At 43.4% G+C, this 13,951-nt stretch overlaps 1 protein-coding gene across 1 annotated transcript in view; it reads left to right on the forward strand.

Moving 5' to 3' along the window:
- Positions 1–1,029: 1,029 nt before the first annotated feature.
- Positions 1,030–13,951, forward strand: part of Sms (spermine synthase) — a 50,950-nt gene continuing 38,028 nt past the window's right edge. The window contains exon 1 of the mRNA XM_021626778.2: positions 1,030–1,244. Within this exon, the coding sequence (XP_021482453.1) occupies positions 1,196–1,244 (49 nt within the window). The 5' untranslated portion in view covers positions 1,030–1,195. The remainder of the gene's footprint in view (positions 1,245–13,951) is intronic.

The raw sequence follows: 13,951 nt of genomic DNA on the forward strand, positions 1-13,951 counted from the left end.
ATTAGGAACACACTGACAAGGGAGGCAGTCAACAAGTGTTGAAGAACAGTTATGAACTCAGTGCTAGGTTCTTGCAGGACAGTGTAGCAAACCAAACCAACCAATCAAAAACATAAAACAAAACAAAAAATCCCAAACCACCACTTGAAATTGCCTAAGGGAAAGCTAAGCTTAATAGCTATGTTGTTTTGTGTTGTTGAGGAGACAGAGGGTTCACTAATTTCAAGTTTAAAAACCATTACAGCATTTCCTGATATCAGGTGAGGCACAGGAAACCATACAATGAAGGAGTCAATTTGCCTGGGGATTTTGCTCACGCAGTGCAGTAAATGGTGGCTTTAGTCCACAGGCACTTTAGTTCTCTTTTGTCCTATCTTGTTGAATGGTAATAAAGGCCCAAAATAGGTCAAGGCTGTAGGCCCTTTGATGAGAATAGAGGCACCATGCCGGGGGGGGGGGGGGGGGGGGGGGAGGGGGAGGGACGCCCTATGGAAGAGGCCCTCAAATATACACCTTCTAAGTTCAGCCATACTCTTTTCCAATTTTGCATGAAAATGTATGTTACTTGAATGTCTGTGAGCATTCTATTCTGTTCTCAAATACTACTCTCAAATACTACACCTTACCAACAGAAACGTTACTGATAATCCCGTTGGGTTTCACGTGCATTTGAGAAAAAGGCAGGCTTGTATTTTAGACCACAGGGGTAGTAGCATTTAATTTTCTTTACATGGACATGGTCAGAAAGTAACTGAAGCCTTTGCTTGTGGAGGAGGGGTAGACATATAGGGAAGTGTATAGGGAGGCCCCCGGAAGTCGCGCTGAGCAGTTTAAACCTGAGTTGACCTCCTAATGGATGGTGAATGGCAGGAGAGCCTGGTCAGAGCCTCAGTGCAGGGCGCGGCCATTGGTGACGCACGCCAGGGGAGCCGGCGCCCGCGTTTCCACCATTAGCGAGGCCTCACACCCAGCGCTCCAAGTTCGGGGCTGGAGGCGTCCGCGTTTCCTCCTTTAGGAGGCGGGGCGGCCCCGCCCCTGCGCCCCTGGTCGCTGCCCGCGGCCCCGCCCACCTCCTACTCCTGGCCTCCCCCAGCGCCGCTCACTCCCCGCTGGCCTATATAGCCCGACCCGCCGCGCGGTCCCTCAGTCTCCCGCGGTCGCCTCCCCCAGGCATGGCACAGGGCCTCGCCGCACTATGGCAGCAGCAAGGCACAGCACGCTCGACTTCACGCTCGGCGCCAAAGGTGAGGGCGCCGCTCGCCACCTGCACGGGCTCCACGGCGGCAGCGGCGGCGGCGGCGGCGGCAACGGTGGCGAGACCCGTTTTTCCACCCCCCCTCCTCCCTCGCGCCTGTGAGGCTGAGGCCACCGGGCCAGGCTCCGGGGCGCGCGCGGCGGGCTGAACAATGCGAGCGGCCGCGCGGCGCCTGGCGCTCTCAGGCTGCGGCACTGAGCACGCCGCGGGCCCTCGTGCAGCAGCGGAGGCCGCGCCTCGCCCCGGCGGTCCCCGCCGCGCTTGCTCGTCGCCCGACTAGCGCCTGGCCGCACTGCGGGGACCCGGGGAAAGCGGCGTCTCGGTGTGTGCCAGCCGCACCGCCCTTCCGGGCCTGGACCGTCGGTCCACGCGGACTCGCTGCCCTCCACGCCCCGCTTGGGTGGGGGAAATCCCCTGCGGGCTGTGGGGCCCGGCGGATCCCCAGTCGGGGTGGGTGCAGGAACGCCTTTAGCTCCTTGGAGGCAGGAGCCGCAAGACAGGCCCGAGCGGGGGGTGTGTGTGCGCGGCGAGGGACTGCTGCCCACACCACCTTTTCCTGTGCTGCCAGGCTGCTGAATTTCCCTCCTGGGGGTGGGGGTGGGGTTTCCCCTTAAGGGCAGCCGTGGCTGCTGGAGACGAACCGGGGCTGCTCAGCGCTTGCAAGGTTCTTAGCCCACCGCGTAGGAGACGAATCCTCTGAAAGGGGACCCGGGCTGACAGAGAAAGGAAACGATTATTATTATTGGGGGTGGGGAGGGATGAGATTTGGGCGCGGGAATTATAGCCGCCACCACCGCCAGCCCCCCCCCCCCAATCCGGGAGGCTCCGAAAACCGAGCCAGGTCTCACCAGAAAAGCTTGGGAGAATTTTTTTTTGCGTGATGGAATTTTGGAGGGTTAGGGATGCGTTGCAGGTTTCTTTTCTTTGAGAGAATCAGGCATGGGCGCCAGGGGCGGGAATGGTTGTGCCTTTAAACCAGCGGCTGCTACAGATTTATCAGATCATCCCACATGTAGTGTGTTCCTCAAATGTTGCATTTTCTCTGGTTTCTCGATTAGTGAAACCCGTTTTCTGTTAGCATTTTTAACATCGACTTAATTGCTTTCTGGACTTCTGAGCACACACTTTGTACTTTTTCCTGCAGTCCTAAAGGATCTCGGGGAGCACAAGATCAATAATGTGAAGGCAAAAAGTAAAATAAAATGTGAGGATTTGGAGGAAAACCTGGATTTCATTCTACGTTTTCTAATTGGTTCTCTTCTGTGGGTGGCAATCGGGATTTATCTCCTAACTTTTTTTTTTTTTTGAGCCTCCTCTTCCCCTTGCAGTGGGGGAGGGGGGACTTCAGGGAGGAAGGGAAGGGACAGTGCACACCTCAGGGCATTTACTGTGTACCTGTGAACTAGAATTGTTAGGTAAGTCAGTGTGCTTGGATGGTTAGAATTTAGTTGGAAAAAAAAAAGTAGCATCAATCACGTCCCACTTTTCTTAGGAGAGATAGCTGGGAGAGAATCTATAGATAAGATGGTACTTGGGTGACAGAGCTGGGGGAGAGTGAAGAGCATAAAGGTTTTACTGAGTAACCTTGGCAGCTTTCGGGGCTGACTGATTAATAACGGGAGTTCTAGTGGTGAGGAATGTGAAGAAACTGGTGAGTAGACTGAGGCCTCCTGGCTGGGAAGGGGTCACTTTGGGGTCTGTGTTCCTCCTGGTAATCACCATGGGAACACTTGTATTTATCATGCATCAGTTTTCTAGTAGGTTTGAGGGACAATGAGCTCAGTATGGGGTCAGAAAAATTCTAGCACTTGCACAAAAGATTAAACCTTCAGTTTAGTTTCAACATTGAGAGTGAAGGGTGAAGCCTGGTGCTGCAGTGCATGCCTGTGTTCTCAGCACTCTGCGACACAGAAGCAGGCAGATCTCTTGAGTTAAAGACCAGCCTGGTCTACAAAGAGTGCCCACAGCTGAGCTACATAGAGAAACCCCGTCCCAAACACACACCACACACACACACACACACACACAAAACAACAACAAAAATCTGAGAGTGAAGTGATGGGTGATCACACACATGTAAAGCTCGAAGGAAGGCTTTCAAGAGGGAAATATCTCAGGGTGTGGTCGTGTGCCTGTTTAGTTCCAGTACAGGAGGCAGTGGCTGGTGGATCTTTGTGAGTCCAAAGCCAGCCTGGTCTGCAAATTGTGTTCCAGGATAGCTAGGGATACATAGAGAATCTGTTTTTGGAGGGAAAACAAAAAACACCACCACCAACAGAAACCTATCAAGCATTAGCTGTTAATATTTTAACTAAAGCCAGGCATATTGGCAGACCTTTCATCTTCACACCCAGGGGCAGAGGCAGCTGAGTTGGGTTTTATAATATCAGTTTAGTCCAGCCTGGTTAGATTCTTTCTGAAAACAACAACAAACAAAAAAGGTATGATGAGTTGGGCACATGGTGGCACAATGCCTGTAATCCCAGTACTTTGGAGGTGGAGGCAGGAGAATTCCTGTGATTTCAAGGCCAATCTGGGCTATAGACTTAGAGCCTGTCTTAAAAACCTGATTATACCAAAGGAAAAGTGGATGATATATAGTGAAGAACCTTTTAGAAAAACTCCAGTGTGTTCAGGTATATGTAAGATCTGGAGTTCTTGAAGTGTTCTATTACTGAATGAAGATTAAGACATGTCCTTGTTACCCAGATCCACATTTGGGGAATGGGGTGATTTGACTGCATCACAGGGATTTTTAAATTCCTTTCCTTTTCAATCAAGGGCTGCCTGGTGAGAAATCCACGTGTGAGGTCTCTAACAACATTTATTTTAATTGTTGATAATGAGTCAAAAGGCTTTACCCTTGGCATGTAAGTATTGGATGTGACTCAAGGGTGAGTCAAATGGCTGTGGAGCTTGGATGCATGTTCTCCCCACTCCTGTTTGTCAGTAATCCTTCCTAATGGAGCAGTTCCATGATGTGATTTTACTTAGCATTGTTATCGATTCAGTCCCATCTAACCTAGTTACCAATGTAAGCTAACTGCCACCCAGCCACTTACACTTAGTTCAGTTGGTAGTATTTAGTGTTCTGGCTGATGAAGTAACCCAGAAATTTGTTTTTTGCTAAAACAAATCTCATCTTTGGTCATCTGAAATTGAAGTGTTGGACCCTGAGGACTGCTGATCTCAGGAAACATGAAGTCTTTTTTTTTTTTTTTTTTTCTTTTTCAGCTCAAAGCTCAAAGCTCAAGAATAAATTGGTCCCATGGTCTAGATGGGCATCTTGGGATTCAAAGAGGACATACTTTTGTTCTGGTCCCAGCCCCTAATCAGGGTGCTGGTTGTGTAGAGCTGAGTGAGGTGTTTTAACTTCTCCTTGCTTGTTAGAGCAGTGTCTTGCTAGCCAGTTGGCTCTGAAAAGTTCTGTTAATTATGGTTCTTTTTATCTTCTCTTGGGCTGAGTATATCTGGGAGGCTGAGTGATCTGTGTCTTGGCCAAAGGTCTGGTGGATAAATGCTAATAATTGAGTGATAAGTGCTTGTATGTGAGCCAAGCACAGCTTTCTTTATACAATTATGAGGCTGGGTTAAAATTTTGGAAATTGACCTGATGCCATTCGTTTTGTCTTTGGGACCACTGATTATGGGTTGTTGTTTTTTTTTTTGTTGTTGTTGTTTTGTTTTGTTTTTTTTGGTAGGGAAGCAGAGTGACATGTGTCCATCAGACTTATATATTACTTTTGTAACACAAATCTTGGTTAATATGAATAGAAGACTGCTTAATAGTCTTGGCTGAAAAGATTTGGTGTAGGTTTTGCATCACTTCTTAGTGTGGAGCTAGGGTTGGCACCTGAGGCTCAGGCCTTAATGCAAGATAGACACACAGCCGTATGCATGTGAAGCAACTGTGGGTCACTGAGCCACATCCCTAGCCCATAACAGCATTGTAAGTCACAGCATTAATCCAGTCACTTAAATTGTGCTCTTCAAAACACTCCTCCCTAAAATAACATGTGCTTCTTTTCCCTACTCTCTCTCTCTTTTTGTTTCTGTAGACAGGATTTCTCCATGTAGCCCTGGGGCTGCCTTAGAACTCACTATGTAGGCCAGGCTGGCCTCTAATCTACAAAGATCTGTCTGCTTTTGCCTCCTGAGTGCTGGGATTAAAGATGTGACCACCGACTGGGCCTAACATGAGCAACAGGACTGGTAAACATGCATAATTTCAGACCGCTGCAGAACAAAAATCACTATTTTCAGCTGGAATATATGACATAAAAATATGATTTCACTGGTGATAATGGGTAGGGGTGAGTAGTTGACATCAATGGGAGAAAATGTTGGTTTTCAATTAGTGAAAAAAAATGTGGATATGTATTTTTCCACATTCAAATCCAAAGGTCCCTTGGGTTGAATTTACTGGCCTCTTGTGAATCCCTATATACCAAGAATAGAGTGTGGGAATGCCCAGACCTTTATTTTACTTGGAATATGTTCTACCAGGTCCAGGTTCTTCTTTAAAGTAAGCCTTTGAAGTATGCTTATTATTTGCTTGTGTCTTTGGAAGACCTACCCCACATTTTAAATGTTAATATATTAGGCCCTTTGAGATTACCAGATTTTGGGGGGAGGGGTTTGTGTAGTGCTGGCTGGCCTTGAACTCAAGATCCTCTTGCATACCGAATGATGGGATGACTGTGAAGTCTCAACTATTTATCCTCCTTCAGATTTTCAACATTTATGCAATATAGCTTATTTGATTACAAGGCCTTTGGTGTTTTCTTAATTGCAACCCCCCTTAATTTTTAAGGTCGTCACTGTCAAGGTGTTGTGTGAGGGAAATTTGGCAGCTTCTGGTGAAATGGGGCTGGAATCTCAGTTTACCTAGCATACATGAAGTCCCGTGTTTGATTACTCCCATTGACCCTGTATTCCCAGCATTTAGTTATGTGGAACATGAAGATCAGACATTAACAGCCATCTTCTACTACATAGTGAGTTTGAGGACAGTCTGGGATACATGAGACCTTGTCTCAAAATAAGACAAGACTGTAGATATGCTACAAGTAGTCTGATAAACACGTTAAAGAAGGCTACAAAGCCCTGCTACAGCCCAAAACAGTAGTGTCCACACAGGTAACTAACTGGCTTAGATTCTGGCTGGGAATTTCAGTTACTAGTATGATAAACTATCAGCAAAAATCCCCTGGTCCTTCTTAGAAACAACTATTTTGCATGTAAATTGTTATGGAAGGCCCCACCATCCCCCAAGGTGCTGTTTGTTTAGGGCTTGGGGATTACTTCTCATCCAGTCTGTGAGAGTCTGTGTGAATCCGTGGCTCTTCCAATTTCCCTTGGAGAACTACTTGCTGGTGGAAGAATGCTTTCTTTGTGTGACTCTAGTAGCTGTGTAAAGCTTTAACCACTTTTGATTGTATTTATTGTTTTCTGATTCACCACTTTTTTCATTATCCCTTCATCCTTTACACTATCTCTTTCACAAAGGATTTTCTTGTGCCCTTTGGCTTTAATGTTGAAGCCTTGGGGAACTGATGACTGCGAATGAGGAATGAAAGATTTAGAATTACCCTACATTGAACCTTCTTTGTTTTTTTTTTTTTTAATTTTAATTTTTTTTTATTTAACCTTGACTGATTTACTTTTTTCCTTTTTTTTCTTTATTAATTACACTTTATTCACTTTGTATCCCCCCTGTGGTTCTCTCCCTCCTCCCATCCCAATCCCTCCCTTTCTCCACCCTCTGTATGCATGCCCCTCCCCAAGTCCACTGATAGGGGAGGACTTCTTTTCCTTCCTTCTGATCCTAGGCAATTAGGTCTCATCAGCAGTGGCTGCATTATCTTCTTCTGTGACCTGGTGATGCTGCTTCCCCTTCATGGGGAGGTAATTAAAGAGCAGGCCAATCAGTTCATGTCAGAGACAGTTGTTGTTCCTATTACAATGGAACCCACTTGGATACTGAACTGCCATGGGCTACATCTGTGCAGGGGTCTTGGGTTATCTCCATGCATAATCCTTGGTTGGAATATCAGTCTCAGGAAAGACCCCTGTGCTCAGATTTTTTTTTGGTTCTGTTGCTCTCCTTGTGGAACTCTGAAGAGCTCTGCCCTGCAGACCATCAATGTAGATGCTGAGACTTATGGGCAACCTTTGGGCAGAGTGCAGGGAATCTTAGGAAAGAAGTGGGAAACAGTAAGATCTGGAGAGGACAGGAACTCTACATTGAACCTTCTTAAATGATGAGTTTCTTAAATTTGCACCATAAATGTCTTCCTCTGGTTAGTTCTGTTGGTGATAAAAGATGTTCATTGTACTAGGTTCATACAACAAAACAAAACAAAACTCCAAAACACTCAAGTTTGAAAACCAGAGATTAGTATTTAAGAGTTGTTACTGTTGTCATTGGTGGTGGCTCATGCCTTTAATCCCAGCTGAAACACGGGGATCTTTGGGAGTTCAAGGCCAGCCGGCTCTACAGAGTGAACTATAGGCCAGCCAGAGCTACACAGAGAAGCCTGCTTGAAAAAACAAACAAACAAAAAAAGTTTTTACAGCATTTTCAGAGGACTAGAGTCAGGTAGCTCAAAATTGCCTGTAACTCCAACTCTAGGGGATTTGACACCCTCTTTGGCTACCACCACCAGCTTCTGCAAAGACACAGGGGAACAGTAATAGTAAGAACAACACCAAACAACTGTATCAGAATACTTAATCCCCAGAACCCTTTCTACCCTGTCCTTGAGTCTTACACCTGTTCAATGCACTCAAAATTACTGCTCATCTGTTTTTCAGGCTTCTGGTTTTTGGCCACAGTCTCACCATTTGTCTCTTGGCAGAAAGGCTGGGTCATTTGGTTCCTTTTCTCATTTACAGAACATTCCTGGATCCTCAGTACCTTGTGAATAAACAAAAGTATGAGCCCAGAAGATCCATTCCTATCCAGTTCTTGGTCCTAACACAATTCCTGCTCCAAGTCTTTCGCTTTGCTTTGGTGGGGGTGGGGTTAAAATTGAAGAGCTTTGGAGTAAGACATTGATTCTACTCTGCTAGGATTTCTACTATAAGTGAACTGTGTTTGAAATGTTTTATGGACTGCTTTGAAGAGGGCCATGGTCAGAGTCTGCCTTTTGTTGGCATGCCCATTTGGTTTACTTAATTGCAATTTTTTTTTTAAATCAGCTTCTCTTTCCTCTGGATTTGTAGAAGATTTTTAGCAGCACTGTTCAAGCTCAAGATGACTTGAAAATAATCTTCCATTGCTGGGCATTTATTGTGTGGGCCTAAAATTAAAAATTTTATCAAAATACATTATACTGAAAAAATGAAATGAAAATGCATAAACCATAATGCTTCTATACAGAGTAGTTCTTACGTGATCTCCATTTTTTTAAAGCTGATAGAGGTAGCGTATGGTAAAATTAATTTGTGCTTATATCAAGAAACCTTTCCTAGCTCTCACTGGATGCTTTTCTCTTATTTTAGATGCTTTGAGAGGGACACTTGCCGATGAAAAGATGTAACCAAGGCACTTACTTCCTCCTCCTTTCCTCTCAATAGGAGAAAGGCACTTTTTAAAGTCCACTAAAGCTCTGTGTGAGCCATTAAGGAGAGGAGTTTCCAGTTGAGTAACTGATAGGCAATTTGTCTTGTTTGTTTTGAGGAAAGAAAGCCCATTTGGTTTTTGTGTTGGAGGAATTACCAGTTTGGAATCTTCTCAACTCCTCTGCATACAATTAAATCGGCTGTATTTGAATTGGCAGCTTCTGCATTTGGAGATGAGGCTGCAGCCCTGAGGCCTTTAATAGCTTTGATCCTTGGTATTTTTGTTTTTGGATTTGGTGTCTTAAAGATTAGCCTTGCCAATCTTTAATTTAATTGTAACTCCCTAATCTATCTATACTAAATCTTGTAGCTAAGGATTCATTTATTAAATTACTGGACATTTGCAAGGGTGTGGTGGCATATACTTGTGATCTGCAGATAATGAGGATGCTGGAGTAAGAGGATCCTAAGTTCAAGTCAAGCCTGGGCTGCATAGCAAGGCATCATTTAAAAAATATTGTCATTTGGTTGTGTCTAAAAATTTGTCCACTATGGCCATTAGTGAGTTTACTTTTTTGGAGTCAGTAATTATTCTGGGTGTTTAAGCCACCATTTCATTACATTTGTAACCTGAACCTGCTGGTGAGCCCTGCGGCTCCAACCACCATTTCATGGTTGTTTAATTACAAGCTTGATTCTTAGGAGAAATGAAGAAACCTCCTCAATTGAATCTGCAAACCAAGTATGTAAACCATATACAAATGGTCTTTTAAACCTTTAACAACTAGGCACTTTTCCAGACCTCAGGAAAACAATTCCACTGCCCTATGGTGTGATGGGCCTGGATTTCATTTAAAAAAAATAGTTCTCTGTCTTCTTGGAGAAGTCATTGAGGAAATGGTAATACAAATCCACTGCATTGATGTTTTTAGGCCCCAAACTCAAAGGAGTTAGTATGAGCTAATAGCTTTTCTAGATTGAGCTGGCTTAACTGGTTAGTTTAACAACTGTGTCTTAATTACTTCCTCTCCACAAAGACATCAATGATACCAAAATTACACAGCAAACATTGTATATTTGGGTGGGATAATCAATGAAATGCTTGGGAGAGTGCCAAGTGATATATAGAACACACTATTGTAATACCAATTACAATATTTAAGACTACTTTGGAACTGTGCCAGCTGATAAAGATGCTCAGATAGATATAACGAGATGAAAGTTTAGCTTACTCAGAAACTTGGAAAGTTGGCTTGTGAGTTGAACCCAGGTCTTTATTTAGAGTCCCTGTCCCATGCTGTTGGTTAAAGAAGCCAGTGTTTGTATGACCTAATTATTTTTAGCCTAGAATGAGAATCCTGAGCAATGTCCATAGTGTTGCTTTATTTAATACTGAATTCTCTCTTCCAGGTTTACAGATTACGGTGTTCAAACAAGGCCAAGTGATGTGCCCGTTCCTGGGCCTTCCTGATTTTTCTGTTGAGCTAGAATATAGAGTTGAATGTAGAAGATTTCTGATATGTAGTTTAATGAACAAAAAACAACTGTAAAAAATGTATTTTCGGGACTGATGCCTTGGATCAGTCTTTGGGAAACTACGTTTTTTAAGGTGGCATGTTTTATAATGGCACTTAATGCTGAAGCTTTGAAAAGTTTTGTACTGAAGCTAAGTGCCTCAGTTCCAGCTTTGAGTTGTTGTCAATGAGGGTGCTAGGCCTTTCTGTATGAATTTCTGAAGTCTCTAAGTCTGGTTTGTGTAGTCTGAAGCAGGTGGCTTTGGTGCTAGAAGAAAGGGCTTGCCATCAGCTTAACTCCTTTTGGTATGAGGTATGAAAATATGTTAAGGCTTAAAAAAACAAAATAACAGGCTGATGAGATAGCTCAGCTGGTATAGGAGAGAACCAGCTTCCTCAGATTGTCTTCTGATGTTAACAAGTGAGCATATATACAAACAAATGTAAGAAAAAAAAAAAAGCCAGCATGTTTTGTGATTTGTTTTTCTTTAAAGAAAGAATCTGGCTTGAAGAGACTGCAGAAAAGGAAACTGCTAGAGTAGTCATTTATAGATTTATCTTTTTTTTTCTTTGTTTTTCAGACAGCACCTCACTATGTAGTCCTGGCTGTTCTGGAACTCACTATGTAGAGTAGACCGGCTTAGAACTAATAGAGCAGTCATTCTCAACCTTCTTAATGCTGTGGCCCTTTAATGTAGTTCCTCATGGTGTGATTCCCAACCAAAAGATTATTTTCAATACTACTTATTAACTGTAATTTTGTTACTGTTATGAATAGTTTCCGATGGTTTTGGGTGACTCCTGTGAAAGCGTCATCCTACCCCAAAAGGGTTGTGATGCACAGTTTGAGAACTGCTATATTAGATATTGTGTAAGCTACCTAATACCGCGCTAGGAAGGACTCATTTAAACATCACACATCATTCTGAGATACATCAGTTTCAACAGCGTGTATTCAGAAGGAAAATAGTAAGCTCAAGCTACAGCTATGAAGAGAAACAAAGTAGAAGAGAACATTAAAAGAAAACATCTGGCCCAAGTCAAATAGCCACCCTTCCCTTTATGACAACATTGGTATTTTCTTTGTGAGGTATAAAGATCCCAGCCACCACTTCTTTTCATGCCCTCATCACAAAGCATTGGGGCAAGTCTCAGCCTGTCCCAAGGGCTAAGAGAGTAATAGTAATTTCTTTTAACTCCATCCAAAAAGGGAGCACAAGAAAAAAAAAAAAAAGTGTGGGATTGGCCAGGCCTGGTGGTGCATGCCTGTAATCCCAGTTTCTTAGGAGGCTGAGGCAGGAGGATTAATTTGTCTTAAAATAAATAGCCTCCCCCCAAAAATAGCTAGATACATAAGTCAGTGACAGCATTCACAAGGCCCTTGGTTCAGTACCACAAGAGAAGAAATAAGAGATTTCTATTTCTAAGAATCTTTTCTAAGACCTTTATCAACATTAATGACTATCCAGCTTTCTATGCACTAACATTATTATTACTATTATTATTACTATTAGAAGGAAGAAGAGGAATAGGAGTATTGACAAGATCTCACTATGCAGCTTTGGCTGTTGTGGAACTCTATGTAGACCAAAGTAGCCTGGAACTAAGAGGTCAGCTTACCCCTGCCACTCACATGTTGGGATTGAAGGCATGCACTGACACCCTGGCCACTCACTTTAAATGGACAGAATTACTTATAAGACAGGTCCCTAATATTGTTATTTGTATTTACATGAACAATTCAAAGATTTCTTTCCCCATAGATGCCAGACTGAATCAACAGTGAAATAGCATTCAAAGAGTTTAACCAGTTCAAATGTTATGTACTTTGTGATGGCAAAAATCACTTTTTTGGAACTGTCCCTCAAGAAACCTCCTCAAAGAACTGTTAGCAAAAATCACATTTGGGTGAGGCTTTTCACAATGGACCTCTAAGTGGCTTCTTCAGAGCCCAGGAGGTGAGAGAAATACAAATGCCATGGGAGAATAGTAGAGATATAGAGAAGACAAAAGCACAAGTCAAAACAACCTAAACATAAACAGAGCCATATGCTGTGACAAATTCCAGATGGGACAAGAGCCATGAGAGAGGCCTGGGAACCTGTACTTCAGAATGTTTCCAGACAACTCAGAAGCAGACAACCAACCTTACTGGCTTTATGTGACTTAAAGGCAGAGGAATACGGAAACCTTTTCCATAAAGGTCCATTGTTAGTGTGGGCCAGTCAGGCCCCAAGTCCCAGATTCTTAAAGTGCCTTTACTCATAATTTACAACTCTTTAAAAATGCTTAGCTAGAGGGTCAGATTAGAGCAGGGCAGCTAAGCAGGATTTGGCCCACGGATTTTAATTTGCTGACCCCTGGGTCTAAGGTCTTTTCTAGCTCTGAAGTAATCAACGAGGACATTTAGCTCTAATTTGAAAATCTGAATTTCTAGAACTGACTTCGTAGAATTTAAGCCACAAGTAACACAGTCACTGTTTTTTGCAGTTAGTCATCAACTCATTAATTAATTAAATGCTGTTAAAACTGTTAGTCACCCATCTAAGGTGCCTTCTTTTAATGGATTAGATGGAAGTAACACTGGCAACTAGTGAAAACCATCCTATGATAGAAAATATTTAGGGAGAACAGTCTCCATTTTAAAGTCTTAAATCACCAATCTTCGTTCCCACTTTAAGAAAAAAAAAAAACTAATAGGCTGGGAGGAAATGAAGAAAAAGTTGTTTCATTAAAAAAAATTACAACCATCAAGGCTTGCAAAGAGAAAAAAAGTCAGAAAGCCAATACTAGGAAAAAGCAAACAAACCAACAAACAAACCAGGCTACCATTTCCCCACAGGCACTAGAAAGATAGGGGGCTACTACAAACAACATGACACATACACACATTTGACAGCTTCCAAAAAAGAAATGGCCAGTTTCAGCATCACAAACTGCCACAATTGACTCATTATGAAATGGGCAATTTTTTTGTTGTTACCTTTATTTATCCTATCTATCTATCTATCTTTATTTATCCTATCTATCTATCTATCTATCTATCTATCTATCTATCTATCTATCTTACATCCCCATGGAAGCTCTTTCCCTCCTCTCCACCTGGTCCCACACTCTTCACCCTTTTCCTCTCCCTTTCTCTGCAGAAAAGAGGAGCCCTCCCCTTACAAACCCACCCCAGCACATCTGAGTCCCATCAGGACTAAGCACATCCTCTTCCACTGATGCCAGACAAGGCAGCCCAGTTGGGGGAAGTGATCCAAAAGCAGGCAACAGAGTTCATGTAAGACACAGCCCCTCCCCTGTGCTCCACTTGCTAGGCCACTCAGATGAAGACCAAGTTGCCCATCAGTTACATATGTGTCATGGGCCTAGGTTCAGTTTATATATGCTCTTTGGTTGGTGTTTCAGTCTTTGTAAGCCAAAATGGTCACTATCTTTAACAGCCCTACGACTTAATTTGTAGTATGAAAACTCCAAAGGAAAGGCAAATGACATGGCTCAGCAGGTAAAGATGCTTGCCACCAACCTGTTGACTTAACTTCCATACCTGGGACCAACATGGTATAAGGAAAGAAAACAATTCCAAGACATTGTCTTCTAACCTCTGCATGTG

Source organism: Meriones unguiculatus, chromosome X, assembly GCF_030254825.1.
Source record: "Meriones unguiculatus strain TT.TT164.6M chromosome X, Bangor_MerUng_6.1, whole genome shotgun sequence".
NCBI lineage: Eukaryota > Metazoa > Chordata > Mammalia > Rodentia > Muridae > Meriones > Meriones unguiculatus.